General features: G+C 38.6%; 1 protein-coding gene across 6 annotated transcripts in view; it reads left to right on the forward strand.

Moving 5' to 3' along the window:
- Positions 1-14,835, forward strand: part of LOC101687991 (complement receptor type 2) — a 35,150-nt gene extending 20,315 nt beyond the window's left edge. For 5 of the 6 annotated variants that reach the window (XM_004756156.3, XM_013058082.2, XM_013058084.2 and 2 more), the window contains 11 exons: positions 179-586; positions 1,205-1,381; positions 1,456-1,543; positions 1,901-1,983; positions 2,488-2,880; positions 4,156-4,341; positions 5,417-5,605; positions 6,249-6,272; positions 7,011-7,086; positions 11,216-11,324; positions 14,119-14,835. In XM_004756156.3, the coding sequence (XP_004756213.3) occupies positions 179-586; positions 1,205-1,381; positions 1,456-1,543; positions 1,901-1,983; positions 2,488-2,880; positions 4,156-4,341; positions 5,417-5,605; positions 6,249-6,272; positions 7,011-7,086; positions 11,216-11,309 (1,718 nt within the window). In that variant the 3' untranslated portion in view covers positions 11,310-11,324; positions 14,119-14,835. The remainder of the gene's footprint in view (positions 1-178; positions 587-1,204; positions 1,382-1,455; positions 1,544-1,900; positions 1,984-2,487; positions 2,881-4,155; positions 4,342-5,416; positions 5,606-6,248; positions 6,273-7,010; positions 7,087-11,215; positions 11,325-14,118) is intronic. The other variant, XM_004756157.3, reaches the window with a different exon arrangement.
- Positions 14,836-16,419: the final 1,584 nt, after the last annotated feature.

A 16,419-nucleotide genomic window follows, 5' to 3' on the forward strand; every position in this document is an offset into this window, starting at 1 on the left:
TGATAACTACAGGTTCGTAACCAGCTTCATTTTTCTTCTTTGGTGTCTCTATTTCTCTTCTTTGGTGTCTCCATTTCTCTTCTTTGGTGTCTCCATTTCTCTTCTTTGATGTCTCTGTCTCTTCTCGTTGGTGTGTAATACTGGAGCAGAATTCTACAGTAAATTTTCATCTCTCCAGAAATCACCTGCCCACCGCCTCCTGCCATCTCTGATGGGACACACACAGGAAGTTCCTCAGAATATGTTCCATACGGAACCACAGTCACCTACACATGCAACCGTGGGCCAGAGAGTGGAGTGGAATTCAACCTCATTGGGGAGAGTACCATCCATTGTACAAGCAATGACCAAGAGACGGGTATCTGGAGTGGCTCTGCTCCTGTCTGCAAACTTTCCCTCCCTGCTGTTCAGTGTGTACCTGCCCAGGTGGAAAATGGATATAAGACATCTGGGAAGGAAGCCCCATACTTCTATAATGACAGTGTGACATTCAAGTGTCATCATGGATTTACTCTGAAGGGCAGCAGTCAGATTCGTTGCAAAGCTGATGGCACCTGGGATCCTAAAATACCAGTTTGTGAAAAAGGTAAAGACCCAAAGGGGAAAATGAGGTATTTACTCCTTTATTCTTATTTATTAGCTCCATCCCAAAACTAGAGTCATAGAAAAAGGCAAGGTACACAGATTATTATACCATTTCTTCCATTCTGTGATCAATGTCCTATGTGGTTTTTATATGTTCTTCATGTAAATGCCCCCTTGATCAGGGATCTATTCAGGGTAGATAATGAGAGGACCTTTTTTAAAATTATTATTATATTTCAAGTTTTTATTTAAATTCCAGTTAGTTAACATATAGTATAATATTAGTGACTCAAAATTTCCATACGACACCCAGTGCTCATCACAAGTGCCCTTCTTAATCCCCATCATGTATTTCACCCATTCTCCCACCCACCTCTCCTCTGGCAACCATCAGTTTGTTCTCTATAGTTAAGAGTCTGTTTCTTGGTTTTCGAGAGGACCTTTTTAAAGGTGCCTGGTTCCTGCAAAAGAGCAGAAAACATTTGGTAATTAAAGCTTCATAGTCTTCGGTTTAAAAGATGCAGATTGTCTGCTGTCAGATGTTGTATACTTAATGTTCTTGAGTATAAATTCCTTTTGTTGCTGTTGTTGGTATTTACGTGGGGAGTTTTCTCTTCAGGCTGCCAGCCACCTGTTGGGCTCCATCATGGTCGGCATACAGGTGGAAATAGGGTCCTCTTTGTCTCTGGGATGGCTGTAGACTACACCTGTGACCCTGGCTACTTGCTTGTGGGAAACAAATCCATTCACTGTATGCCTTCAGGAAATTGGAGTCCTTCTCCCCCTCGGTGTGAAGGTACTTTCAGTTGCAGAGTTGCTTTTCTATGTGATATCAGGCATGCATAAATAATTCAAACTTTGCTCTTCTAGAAGCACCATGTCAACCTGTGAGAGAAGATTTTCAAGAGCCTCCCATTCATTCACATGTGATACCAGTTAATACATCCTGTCAAGATGGGTGAGTATGAGATGGTCCATTCTGAAAAGGGATCTCCACCTCATTTCGCGCATTAATTCTGTCCTCAACTTGTCTTGATGACTCCCTCTAGACATCCCTCATTATCACACTCACAGAGAATGTGGGGTTCCAAAGGTCTAACTAACATCTTTCTCTTCTGTCCTTTCTTGATGTGGAAATGGCTTTGCTGTGGAAAACTCTGTGCCTAAAGTAGTCTTCTTGCTTGAAGGATCAAGAGTTTTAGCTCTTGTCTGCCAAAGCTCTTATTTAGAAGAGCCCCTGTATCTGTGGTTTGAGGAAGCTAGGTTATAGAGATGTGATGCTGGGAAGAAGAAATGCATTATAATCTCTCTCTAGGTACCAGTTGACTGGACATACTTATCAGAAGTGTCAAGATGCTGAGAATAGGGTTTGGTTCCAAAAGATTCCACTTTGTAAAGGTAAGTTAGAAAAAAATTATTGGTGGGACAGTAGGGAGTTAGAGAGGGAAGATCACTGAAGAACTAGCCTTATAACTACCTCAATAATGTATGTATTCTATTTCATTGTACAAAAGATAAGAAAAATTTTTCTGTGTTTGGTCAGCACTGGCATTGGGGGAAAAAAGTCACCAAGTAGGAACTGAGTATTTGCCATTCATCTGCTCAAGATTTAAGAAAAAAAAATTATATATATGGCCTATATTTCTAGTTTATGGGAACATAGCTACATTTATTCCTTTCTTAATACTTTGTTTTCTGAATTTATTTGAAATGAATATGTATTACTCACATAGAGAATTTAATAACACTGTTTTAAATGAAGCATCATCTGGGTTCAAAAAATCTAAATTATTGTATGGTTACGTGTCATACGTGCAGTTGCTTAGTTTCTTTTTTGCCTGACTGAAGACTGTCCACCTTGGTGTGCTAGCTGAAGCAGAATTTCCTAAATCTCTTCTGCAGTAATTCACTGTCAGCCTCCACCCACGATTGACAATGGAAGGCCCAGGGGCGTGATGGCAGAACCCTTTCTATATGGAAATGAAGTCTCTTATGAATGTGACCAAGGATTCTCTCTTTTGGGAGAGAAAAATATACGATGCCTAAGTGATTCTGATGGACATGGATCTTGGACTGAACCTCTCCCAAAGTGCTTAAAATCTCCTCCTGTAATTCACTGCCCTAGCCCAGAAGTCAAACATGGGTACCAGCTCAACAAAACTCGTTCTTCATATTCCCACAATGATACAATATATGTCGCCTGCAATCCTGGCTTCATCATGAACGGCAGTCACGTGATTAAATGTCATACCAATAACAAATGGGTGCCAGGTGTACCGACTTGTATCAAAAAGGGTAAGATAGGGCATCTGGGTGGCTCAGTTGGTTAAGCAACTGCCTTCAGCTCAGGTCATGATCCCAGGGTCCTGGGTTCAAGTCCCACATTGGGTTTCTCCTGTTCTGCGGGGAGCCTGCTTCTCCTTCTCCCTCTGCCTGCCACTCCCCCTGCTTGTGCTCCCTCCCTCTCTCTGTCAAATAAATAAATAAATTTAAAAAAAAAAAAAAAAGGTAAGATACTCTAAGGAATATAATATGGGGTGTTGCCCAGAATGAAGAAAAAGGGCTTTGAATCTGCATTGACCATTCAAACTACAGAAAACATGTAAAAGGCAATCACATTGTTTTACAAGATACCTTCCTTGTCCACTCATCTGATTTTATTTTCCTTTCCCTTTCTAGGAGTGTTGAGCAAAAGTACTTGAGAAGATAATGGTTAACTTCCAAATTTATGGAGTCTCTAATATTTATTCTTTTTACTAATTTAGAAGTTAAAAAAAAAACCATACTTTTGGGAGGGCAAGTGTTTGGCAATAATATTGCTTGATAATTGGATATTTAAGGCTGTGAAACCAGTCAAAAAGAGAGCTTTGGGTTTTCAGAGGGGAATGTTGGCCTTCAAACCCATCGATTTGTCTTTCTTGTCATTTTACTTATCATTTGGCAGTTTTATTCTTGTCGGTAACTATCTATAACAGAGGCTGCCAACTGGTGCCCCAAGAACTGAATTCAGCTTACCAGAATGGCTTTCTTTGGCTGGCACAGTAGTCTCATCCTAAGTCAAACCCACCTCACCCTAAGTGAAGCCCATCTGAAGTGAATCTGCATAGCTCAAGATAAACAGTGAATATGTAATACAGCGAGGGACCCCCTTTGTTTTCCTGCAAGACACCTATATCTTGAACCAGGCAATGGCAGCCATTTTTAGGACGGATGGTCTCTGGTTTGTCATATTTGGTGGCTTCACTTTCTGGTTCTTGAAGGCATTGGAGTGTGAGACCCTTAAACCACAGACTCTTTGCTATCTTAAGAGAAAAGAAAAAAATACTATTAGCTGATAGATTACAATCGTGGGCCACGGCCATTGACATTTCATTATGTTACTTTTGACATTGTTCTTCAGCTCCCATACGAAATATGGAGGCAATGCAAATTTGTGTGGAATGAGTATTTCTGGATACCAATTAGTTAGCTTGTTTCCTACCTTCTTTCAGTATTGCTATCACCCACAGATAGTGTTGGTTATATGTTCCTCTGTGCTAAATTAAAGATCCTTTTTTATTGATGTCTAAGCTTTCTTAGGATGTCAGCCTCCACTTAAGATACCCAATGGAAATCATACTGGTGGAGATATAGCTCGATTCTCTCCTGGAATGTCAGTCCTGTACAGCTGTGACCAAGGCTACCTGCTTGTGGGAGAGGCACTCCTTCTTTGCACACATGAGGGAACCTGGAGCCAATCTGCCCCTTATTGTAAAGGTGTGGTGTCTATTATTCTCCTGTTTTTAAATCAAGTTTCTCCCAAATAGATAGTGAGTTAGGTACTTTCAACTTAAAAGAGCCAAATAAATGTACTAATTGGATCCTTTAATTAAATGCATTTAATTGGATTGATTCAATTAGATGAATACATTAATTAGTCTACCACAAAATAAGAAAAAATGACTTGGGGTGTAGCTTATCTGAGGAGTGATCACTTACGTAGCCCTTTAAATATAGAAAAATGAAGTACTTATACAAATTAAACAACTAAAATGCAGGTTGAATTTACCTGTGGCTGTAGTTACATTAAGTGTGCATTTGACAAAATACTGATAAAAAGCACAATGATCTTGTCAGTGTATTTTCTCTAAGTGGTGGTGGAATTATGGGTATTTTTTTTAATAAAGGCTTCAGAATTTCATTTTCTTTAACATAGTGCCTATGAAATAGGGGTAGCAAGTTAATATCCAATATTCATCAAGCACTTTTTACCAAAAGCCAAAATCAGTACATATTTTACATGCATTGTCTCATTAATCTTCTTGAGAACCAGATGAAGTTGGTGCCGTTATTATTCCTATATGACAGATGAGGTCTCTGTAGCACGGAGAGATCCGTAACCTACCCAAAGTCACACAGTGGGGGACATCCTAGAGTCATGATTCAAATCGAAAAACCTCCCACTATTGCCTCCTGTGCTTCGAGACGAAAGAAATAAATGAGGAAGTACGTTCATCTATGGATAGTTATAGTAGAGCAGATGAGACAGTCATTCAGAATTCTTAATATAACCCACTCTCTAAGAGGCTGTTAAAATTATCCGACACTGTTAGTTTAGAAACTAAAGCACAGAGAAGGAAAGTCTGGCTTAAATTACCTAGAGCTAATTGAGATGGACGGTTGTCACAGAAGGAATCTGCCTAGAATGTCCTTTTGTGTTATCACAGCGAGGCTTTCCTTACTGAGAATGAACCAAATTGGTTTCCTAAGCCTTTCCATTCAGGGAAGTATCTACTTCCTTGAGAAAAGGCTAAAATATGGCCCGGCTTCAATTTGCTTCCTTTCATTTCAGAGGTAAACTGTAGCTCCCCAGAGTATATGAATGGAATCCAGAAGGGTCTGGAGCCTGGGAAAATGTATCAGTATGGTGCAGTCGTCACTCTGGAGTGTGAAGAGGGGTATACCCTGGAAGGCAGTCCCCAGAGCCAGTGTCAGGACGATCAGGGATGGAACCCACCCCTGGCTGTCTGCAAATCACCAGGTAACTGCGAAAGTCTTCCCTGCTCATACTTGTCTCCCTGGAGAGAAGAGAGCTAGGAGTATCTGTCAGTGTTAGGTTTTAAACTGATGTGGGTCTGTGACGAGTGCTACAGTAATGGACTCATTTGAAGTTAGTGGTTTATTCTAGAAAAAGCAAAACTTTCTGAGGATTGGGGAAATAAAAAAAGAAAATAGAGAGGAGTACTAACTCACGAGGTGCCGCGCTATTAATCTTACATTTGGAAGGGGGTCATTGCTGAGATTTCCATTGCTGAAACTTGATTATTTATAAGTACTTACCAATTTGACAGGGACCTCCAAAAAATATGGTGAACAACCTGCTGTAACAGTTACTACTTGCATTCTAACCTGAGAAATCTCTGATTGTAAAGTTGCGTGTATTGGCGTTTTTCATTCCTGAACTACCCCAACTTAACAGTGTTATTTTTTTTAAATGTCCAGTGAATTGTTACATAATAGAATGAAGGAAAAGTGCATGCAATCCAGGGCCTCAATACATCTTTTTAAGGAGATTCTGAGAGAAAGAAGCTGAGTGTTGTCTTTAGGGATATTACCGTGGGACTTTGGGCTGCACTGAAATATGCAACTAGACTAATATTTTTGTGATTTTGCGTTCTCCTTAGCCTCACTTGCTCCTCTTCTTAGTGGTAAGTTTTCTTAAATATTTGAATTAATTTTCTAATGATGTTTTATAAAAAACATATATATCAAATTTGAGGCCTTATATCCTGTCTCTTATTTTTCCTTTTCACTTTAACTCCTAAGAAATTATCATTTTGTTATCTTAAGGCTCTTTTAATATGAAGGCTCTTTTAATATTTATATCTAAGGCTCTCTTCATATTACAGACAGACACTTTTGGATAGAGTTGAATAAATTATTTAAAAAGCCAGCTACTTCCAGTTTTTCTTTTTTCTTTTTTACTTCTAGCTTTTCAATTGAGTTTATGTTAACTTTTGGTCTTTTGCATGATTTGGTACTATCAAATAAGCTATCTTATTCTGCAACAAAATATATTTTCCAGCTGAGAGTTAAATGTTGTTATGCCAAGTCGTGGGATCCTTGTGTCCTGAGCTCCTACTATCACCCCAGTAATGAGAATATTATTAATAAAACTGAAAGGGAAAGAAAAGCTCAAGAGAAATTTGACTGCAGCCCCTGTGATCAAATGCTTGGTGCTTTAGATTAAATGTGGACTGGACTGAATCAGAAAAAACTTAAGCCCAAGTATGATTATTGAGGAATGTAACATTTATATGGCTAACAAAGGATAAGGATAAAGTCCCATAACAATTTCCCCACCATTGGCAATAGCCCCACAATCACTTCAAAGGAATATAGGGCCCAATTTTCTGGCATTTGATTCTTGCTGTTTTGATTTCTAGGTCTTTCTGCAGGTTCAGTACTTCTTGTATTCTTGATTGGTGTCACCTTATGCACAATATTAAAATACAGAGAACGGTAAGTTCGATGCATGCTTGACCAAAGGGCACAAAAGGTTTGGTTACTTGCCTGAAACTAAACTCAGAAGTACAAGTCATATAACATGAACGTTATAGTGTAGAGTAAGAAGTATTGTGCCATATAGAAGGAAGCCCCCTCTGTGAGAACTTTAAAAATATTAAGCACTTATTTTTTTTGAATGATGTTTATTTGGATGACATATATTTTAAAAATCTAGAAAATTGAAAACTTAAAAATCCCAGTGGTAACAACTGCAAGTGTTTTGGCATATTCTTATCTGATCTTAAATATTCTTTATCTTTTTTCTCTTTTTGACTGGAATTTTGAAATGACAGTCCCCTGCTTTGATTTTTTAAAATTTGGCTTCATCTTTTATATCTTTATGTTTTCTTTTTAGTTATATAATAGTATATTGTTCTATGTATTTCTGTATCATGAAAATTATGGGTTGCTTCCACATTAATTTTGATAATAAAGGTACAAGAAACACCGTTGAATAAACTTTTTTTCTATATCTACTTATTTCTGTACCATTTCTAGAATTACTAAGGGTAAGAGTATGAGCATTTAAGATGCCTAATCAATATTGCCAAATGACTTTCTAAGAAGTTTGTCCTAATTTGACCATATGTCAAATAATCAATATATTTTGATATGTTGTGTTTCTGGACTTCTCTTCCTGCTGTACTGATTTCTCCTTTCATCACAAATTACTTTATGTTCAATTAATATAGCTTTCTACAGTCATACTATATAGTAGGTCAAGAATTCCTTTGCTGTAATTGTTTAGGATTTTCCTTTCTATTCTCTTCTGTTTGTTCTAACCAGGTTATCTTTTAAAATCATTTGGCATTTCCAAAAAACATATGTTGTGATTGCATTTAAGTCTATAGATTAGTCTGTGCAAAACTGACATCTTTTCTGTAATGTGTTCCATTCAGAAACATCTGAGGCCTTTCTATTTTTGAAATAATCTTTTCTCTCACTTGGTTGTTGTTTTCATGACTACTTAAGTATATTACTAGGTTTCTATGCTTTGTTATATTGTGTTTTATTATGCAGAAATAAGATATATATTTCTATTTTTAACATTCATTTTTAAAATTATTTATTTATTTTATTTTATTTACTTATTTTACACACACACACACCCCCCACAAGGAGGGGAGGGGCAGAGGAAGAGAGAGACACAGGCTCCTCACTGAGCAGGAACCCTGACATGGGGCTCGATCCCAGGACCTCGGGATCATGACCCAAGCCAAAGGCAGACACTTAAAGATTGAGCCACCCAGGTGCCCCAAACATTAATTTTTTAAACATTTTAATATACAAAGTAATATTGCCATAGTAGGTCATGTGGTATTTGGTGGGTACACAAAGCAAGTGCTCAAGTAATGGGGAATTTTGATCAGAAAAAAACTTCTGTAGTGAAGGAAATATCTCAAGCAAGCTTCAAGATACTGTGGACAAGGAGAAAAAAGTATTCCAAGTGGAAGGAGCAGTTTTAGTGAAGACCCAAAGGCTTGTCTTTCCATCAGGTATTATAGGAACTATGTAAGCAATTTGATGTAATTGTATATGATGGTGACTGTAGGAGAGGGTGGTAGAGATTTGGGTGTAGGGATGGCATAAAAGACCCTTCCGACCCATAAATCCTGTGTCAGAACATTCTGATAAGTGCAAAGGATGCCATTTTAGCAAATGAGACCATCAGGAATCAACCTGGGAATGTTCTGTATGTGCAGGTTCTTGAATCTCTCTATACAAGCTAGTGTTAGGGAGATGATTAGGTGAAGTTTTACCAAGTCTCAGGTAACTTCCAGTGGGAGGTGACCAAGTCATCTCACCCCAAACAGGTCACCCATAAATGCCAGCAAAATTACTTTAACATGCCAGGTCACCTGGCTTGTGCCATCAGTGCCATCTGGCACATTGTTCACAGTTGTAAAACACCTGGTGTAGACATTATACAGGAAGGGGTTACATTGAAACTATGTAATGATGACACCTGTGAACCTGAGGGGTTTGTTCTAAGCCCGCCAGACCTGGGCACCTCAATTCACAGGGCCATCACAGTTACATCAGATTGCTTATGTAGTTCTTGTAATACAATGGTCTTAGAAGGGTCTACACTCATAATATGCTTTAGACTGTAGTGTTGACAAAAAGATGTACCATATAACCCTCGTTTTGTGAAAGACTTCAGGAAAAAAGGGTGTTTTGTGAGCAAATAAGATTGGGAAGTACTACATGCAGTATTTTTCTAATGAAGATTCACAGTGACCAAGAGTGTATTTAAAGTCCTACAATAAAGAAAGATGTTTGGTTTTATTTTTAAACCAGAGTTCCCCAAGCTAATTGGACCACAGAACTCTTTTTCTCCTATAATGCATTCACATCCCATGGAACTAATGTTTCATTTAACAGTCACTGGGGAATCTAGAAAGATGGGTAGGAGCTAGATCATCAAAACCTTGTATGCCACGACAAGGAGTTGGTGTTTGTCCTGTAGGATCTTAAGCAAAGTAATAATATGTCTAGATAGGTATTTTCAAGAGGAGGGGCAGGACTGCGCTTTCAACAAAGCAGCAGTGATGGGGATCAAGAGGTATCGTCCCTATTAAGAAGAGTGGAATGACTTGTGTGGAGTGGAGCCGGTGGTACACCAAAAAGAGGAGAGGGACAGTTTTGTAGAGAAAGATGAGTTCAGTTCTGCCCTCTTACTTTGGGGCACCCATGATGTAGGACTCAGGAGGGGAGCCTGGGCTCAGGTAGGCAATATTTAACTCACATTTGAAGCCTTGGGACCAAGAAACAAAAAAGGTAAAAATAGGGATGAGAACAGTTCTCAGAAGGACAGTAATGCTTAAAAGAGAGGAGAGGGAAGGAATAGTCAGAGGTAGGAGGAGAATTCAGAAGGAGGATTTTCATAGAATTCAAGGAAGAAGAGGGTCTTAAGAAAAAAGGGATGCCATTTACATGGGTTTCCTCACAGGAAGTCAGAAGATAATTTTAGCTAAGTTACTAAAAATTTAAATAAATAGAAAATGTGGTCTCTATCTCTTTCCTTTATGCTACTAAGTTTGTTGTCAAAGGCATACACATGTAGGAAACTGGCAAACTTTAGGAATGCCTAGGAGCTCAAATAATTTGATGTTCTTGGCAGATTATTAAGTTTACAAATAGGATTATATCAAGTACTATATTTAATTGCCTCCATTGATACAAACTAAACATGTATGTTAAGGTACATTCCTAAGCTTTACTTACTCATTTTATTTCCAGTTTGTAACTGATTTCAATTTGTTTTCTGATAGTTGATATAGATACTTGAGCCGCCTTAAATACTCTCTATAAATGAGATGAGAGTCACTGAAAAATTTGTCTAAGTAACAATATATGTCTAAAAGCCACCCAAACATTTGGGAGACACCACTCTTAATGCACACTGCTTATAACCTACCTATAAGCTGACCTTTTAAATATATATGAGCAACATACTCTAAGTACCCTTAGCAGAAATCTTTCTTCTTCAGTAATTTTGTAATACCTTATTTCAGAGTTCTACATAATAGTGTAATTGCATTTTATTTTCTCTTGCTCATTTTGGCTAAGTGGTTTTAGAAGCACAGTAAAGCTTGTGGGCTTTCAAGGAGTAAAAGTAAAATTGTCCTCTTAAAAACTAGTTCAAGCTTTTAGTGCTATCAGTCTAAGTAAGGATTCTGAATTTAACATCAAATATAAAAACTTTCCTTTAAATCAGATTGGAAGACTATGTCCCCCAAAAGGTAAGTTTGTAGTCATATCCTAAAACAAAAGCTTCTTTTTGATTTATTTTTCAAGCTGAGGCTCATGGTTCTAAATCCCTGAAGGTCTTGGATCTGAGGTAAAGCTACCTAGTATCAGCTTCTGACTTGGACACTTGGCATCCTAGTAAATTATTTTTATGGGCCTTTCCAAATAATAGGGGTTATAGTAATTATCTTACATGATAACAAAATGAATTATTCATGAGAAGTATTTAGTTATCATGTGATAGGAATTATGGAAAACAAACAACTGTGACCTATTTGTAGTGATCATGGCCAATAAGTAAAGAGTTTACTTTTTTTCTTTTTCCATCCAGCAATTATTATACAAATCGAATCCCTAAAGAAGGAGATCTTCATTTAGAAACACGAGAAGTATACTCTATTGATCCATACAACCCAGCAAGCTAATCAGAAGACAAATTGGTATCTAATGAAGTTGAAGTATTTTTATTCATTTTTATGTCAAAATGTCTCCAATTTATATTTACTAATTTTCATAGTGTTAAATATATATGGTTCTGTTCCACACATCTTTGGTAATCATGCACAGAGATTATTAACTTATCTACTTCATAGTGCCAATTAATGTCCCTGTTTTTTTAATTCATTCATCCATTCAGCAAATAGTAAATACCTATCATAATAATTAAGAATAAAATTAAAAAGATGATACGTGTTTTGAAGAGAAATAAAGCAGGAGGAGCTAGAGAAGTTGGGAGAGAAGCCTTCACTAATAAAATGGCATTTGAGCAAAGACTAGGATGAAGGAAGGAGTTAGCCTTACTGGTAGTGGAAGAACAGCCCAGAAAGAAAGAACAGCAGGTGCAGAGACCATAAGGTGGTGTGCGCCTGTTGTGTTCGAGGCACAGCAAGGAGACCAGTATGGCCTAGTATGGACTGACCAAGGGAGAGAGGGGCAGGGATAAAAGCAGAGAGGTAAAGGGAGGAGGAGAACAAGGTTCATCATATAGAGTATGCTAGGTCATTATAATGAGCTTGGTGTGTATTCTGAGATGGAAACCAAAGGATGGTTTTAGGCAGAGAGGAGAATGATCACCTTAACTGCTGTGTAAAGAACTGAGTGTAGGAAACCCAAGGTGGAACCTCAGGAGCCAATGAAGACTTGATCACAATAATCTAGGTAAGAAGTTGTGAGTAGCCACAAGTAGGCTGATGAGAAGAGGTCAGTTTCTGCATGTATCTTTAAGGTAGTGACAGGAGGTTTGCTGACAGTCGTAAGGCAGGAAGCAGTAATGATGGCAGGGTTTTTTGGTCTGCTGACCGGAAGGATAGAATCATGATTAATTATGATGACTGACAATGTGAAAAGGCAAGATTAGGGAGAAAAAAACAAGTTTCACTTTGGAGATGTTAGAAATGAGATATCTAATAGCTATCCAAGGAGAAGTATCAAGAAGGTAGTTGGGTATACAAGTCTATTTCAGAGAATGGATCTTAGGACATAGATATGGGCTTTGTCAGCATATGGATGCATGTAATAATGAGATCAAATAAGATGAACAAGAGGATGAGAAGGGTTAGGGAAAAGGTCCATGTGCCAGGCCTTGGGTCCTTCCACATCAGAAGACATGAGAGTCTGAGAAGGAACCAACCAAGGGGTGAAGAAGCAGGCTCTGATATAGGGGAAGCATCCAAGAGTATGGTGTGGTAGAAGTCATGTGAAGGATGACGTTTAAGGAGGTGGGAGTGATCAACTCTGTCAAATGCTGCTGATGGACCAAGAGCAGTAGTGAACACTGACCACTGTGTTTAGCAGCTCAGGATTTGTTGGTGAACTTGACAAGAATGATTCCGGTGAATAGTAAGGAGGCAAACTCCTGATTGAAGTCAGCTTAAGAGAGAATGAAAGGAGATAAATTAGCGATCTCAACTATAGACTCCTCTTTCAAGGAGGTTTTCTACAAAGAGGTATGGAAAAGGGAACAGATGGCAAGACTAACAAGTAAGGTCAAAAGAACTATCCATTAAAAATGGAGAATCCGCAGTCAGGCCACCATTTCCATACGCTGATGAGAATGATCTACTAGGAAGTGAGGAATGATGACAGGAAGGAAAAGGAAGAATTGCTGGAGCAACATCTGGGTAGGCAAGAACGGAGGGGATCAAATGCTCCAGCTGGAGAGGCAGAGCTTAGATCAGAGTGTGGCCTCCCTAACAGGAGAGAAGGCAGAAGATGCGGGCATAGACAAAGGCAGGGGGAAGCCGTTATGGCAAAGGCATGTGAAGAAGGTTCTCTTCTGACCACCCTGTTTGCTCAGTGTCTAGAAAGCAAAACAGTCACCTGAAAGGAAGATTGGGAAAGGAGATGGTAGGGATTTAAGGAGAAAGGAGAGGGCACTAAAGAGTCACCATGGGGGTTGAAAACTGAATGATGAGGAGTATAGAAAACAGGACTGACAACATGAAGGGTCCCCTGATGTCCCCAGGAGGAGTGGTGGTGAGCATTTGGAGGTCTGCCATGCCCAGGCATTGTGCTGAGCCTCCCTCCTGCCTTGCGTCGGCCCTCATTACCGCAGTGAAAGGAATTAGCCCAAGGTGAGCATATGACATCCAAGATGAGAACCAAAGCTAACCTATTGGCCACAGTGTCAGAATCAGTAATAGTCAAAGGTTTGAATTCAAGCTCAAATCTGTCTTCAAACTGCTTTCTCTTACATAGTCTATAAAGTATAAAGATACCACCTCTGTCCTCCTGGAACTTAATTTGATACAGAAAAAAAGACACTACATGTCATAGTGTAAGAATAATTACCACAAACAAGATACAGAAAAACTGCTGTGGTTGCTGAGGAAGAAAAGATCGCCTGGTGCTGGGGAGTTATAGAAAAACAAAAGAGAACAGGGGAGACCAGGCCAGAGTGATGGATAAACCCAAACCACGGGGGCGTCCAAAATAATGCTAGTACTTAAATACTTGTTGAATGAATGCACGAGTTAGAATGCAACTCTTGCTTCGATTTCTCCCTCATTTATTATTCTTTGTATTTATCAATATAAACTTTATTATTTGCTTCAGATCATGTTATCTGAAGAAAGGGGCCTCCTTAAAAAAATATATCTTCTAAGAGGCTCAATGCTCTATTGGTTATGGCACTTAGAGTTGGTACATAGAGAAGGTGAACACTGTCATTATTTAAACTTTGAGTTACACCCCTGCCCTTCGTGCTGCCTCCTGAACAGAAACTCTCTCTTTCAGTGTGCCTTCTTGTTTGGAACATTGGTTGGGAAGAAACCGTTTTCATCTCAGCAAGTCTAGGCGTATGGCCTCAGCATCAGTGAAATGACTTCATAACTATAATTTCCCAAATGCAGTTATTCTCAAGCAGAATAAAGAAAGTTCACTTGATAGTAAAGATGGGAGCCCAGTTTCACCGCCACATGCTCTTCAAGGACTTTCTGAAGCCTCACCCACAATATGCCTGACATCAGGCTATAGCTATAAACCCGTAACTCCAAAATAACACCATTTTAAGGAAGGCGCTAGAAAGCTGTCCTCTATCTCCACTCTTCTTATGCAATCAGTATACTTACTGTTATCACACACTTCTGGTTGTAGTGTGGTTTTAATCATTTAAGCCAAGTAGAGAATATTTCATGTTGTTATGAAATACTTTCGTTGAGAAGTCTAATTTTATTTTAATCATAGCATCTTGCTCTCATATGGCTGAATATTTCTCTTTCATTTCCACTTGGTTTGACAGGTTTTTTCCCCCCACAATATATACATTGCCTTTTCCCTAATCAGTAATTATAATTTGCACATTTTTTTCCATTATGAGAGTCAAGTTTTAATTGTACAGTTTTGGTGTACAGATGCAGGCTTTGGAGACTTCTTTGGCAGTTCTATCAGAGCTTTGGTTCCTTTAAAAATCTGTATAGCAGTGACTCAAATAAATTTTATCTCTTAACAAAACACTTGCCTTATGTGATTTTTTTCTGCTACAGTGCATGAATTCTTAGGGTTTTAACTTCTATGTTTTTATTTCAGTTCCATTTAGTGAGGGGTTTTAGAGTTCCTCATTTAACATTTATGCATTCTGGATCTCACCACTTCGTTGTTTCAGCCAGTTCTCAACCCACAAACTCAGTTCCCTCATCACCAAGTTTTTCTTTTCTATCTGTCCACCCAACACCTTTTCCCAGCCCTTCTCCACCACTGTCAAAATCCAAATGCCAATTTTCCTTGGTCTACCATTTATACTATTGAGAAAATAAAATCTTGCTCACTGGCTACCATAAATTTCTCTCACCATCTTCTCCTAGACTATTCTGTTTGGCATCTTTGAGTTTTTAAAATATATACAGAACATAAAATTTACCATCTTAAAAAATGGTTAAGTGTACAATTCAAAAGCGTTAGGTATATTCACATTGTTGTCCAACAGATTTCCAGAACTTTTTCATCTTAAAAAGTTGAAATGCTATATCCATTAAACACTAACTCTACATTCCCCACTCCCTCCAGCCCTCAACCAGCAGCCGCCATTCTACTTCCTGTCTCTATGAACTTGACTACTTTAAATAGCTCATATATGTGGAATCATACAGTGTCCTTCTGTGACTGGTTTATACCACTTAGCCTAATGTCCTCAAGGTTTCTTCATACTGAAGCCTGTGGAAGAATTTTTTTTTTTTCAGGCTGGATAATACTTTACTGTATGTATAGACCACATTCAGTTCACTCATCTATCAATGGATATGTGGACTGTTTGCACTTTCCAGCTCTTGTGCAAAATGCTGCTATGAACAGTGTTGTGCAAATAGCTCTTCATGACATTGCTTTCAATCCTTTTGGATACATACCCAGAATTGGGATGCTGTTCAGTATCTTTTATTCATTCATAATCAGAACTGTTTTCATTCCTCTAAATTAATCTGTTTGTTCACCTCAAGCCATCTACTCCATCTTACATTCATCTCTATTCTCCTTCCTTCTCTTAGCAGATGATGAAAACATCATCGGATAACTTAACTCAACCTCCACTCTCCCCCCCCCCACTGTCACTCACCCAAATACCCATCTCCAGCCTGTGTAATTTTCTTAACTTCTGTGAGTCTGGGGACTGTGACAGGGGTAAGAGCAGAGAAGGTTGTTGTGAGGTGGAAACTAGAATTTCAAGGAATGAGGGGAGAAAGCAAATGTCAGGATATCCGTGCAAAAAGTGATAATGAGTGTGTGTTCTGATAGCCTGTGATGTGAGGCTGGGGAGTTGGATCTTCTATTCCCTTTTGCTCAGCCTATTATGCTCTGGCATCTCCTTCCATTGCTCTGTGGAGACTCATTTAAAAGGATGGTATCAGATTCTTGAGAGCTTGGTATTGGATAAATTAAAGAGGAGATGTGACAAGGATCAAAATAAATATTTCTTGCAATAGAGTGTTGGGAGAGAGCCCCATGGAAACTGCTGGAAAATGAGAAACATACCTAGCTTTTAGGGCATTCCCCTTATTCAACTGGTGAGGATAGGAGCTGAGACTTGAGTACAGGGATAAATGA

Source organism: Mustela putorius, unplaced genomic scaffold (assembly GCF_011764305.1).
Source record: "Mustela putorius furo isolate JIRA1106 unplaced genomic scaffold, ASM1176430v1.1 tig00001012_pilon_pilon_pilon, whole genome shotgun sequence".
Taxonomy (NCBI): Eukaryota; Metazoa; Chordata; class Mammalia; order Carnivora; family Mustelidae; genus Mustela; species Mustela putorius.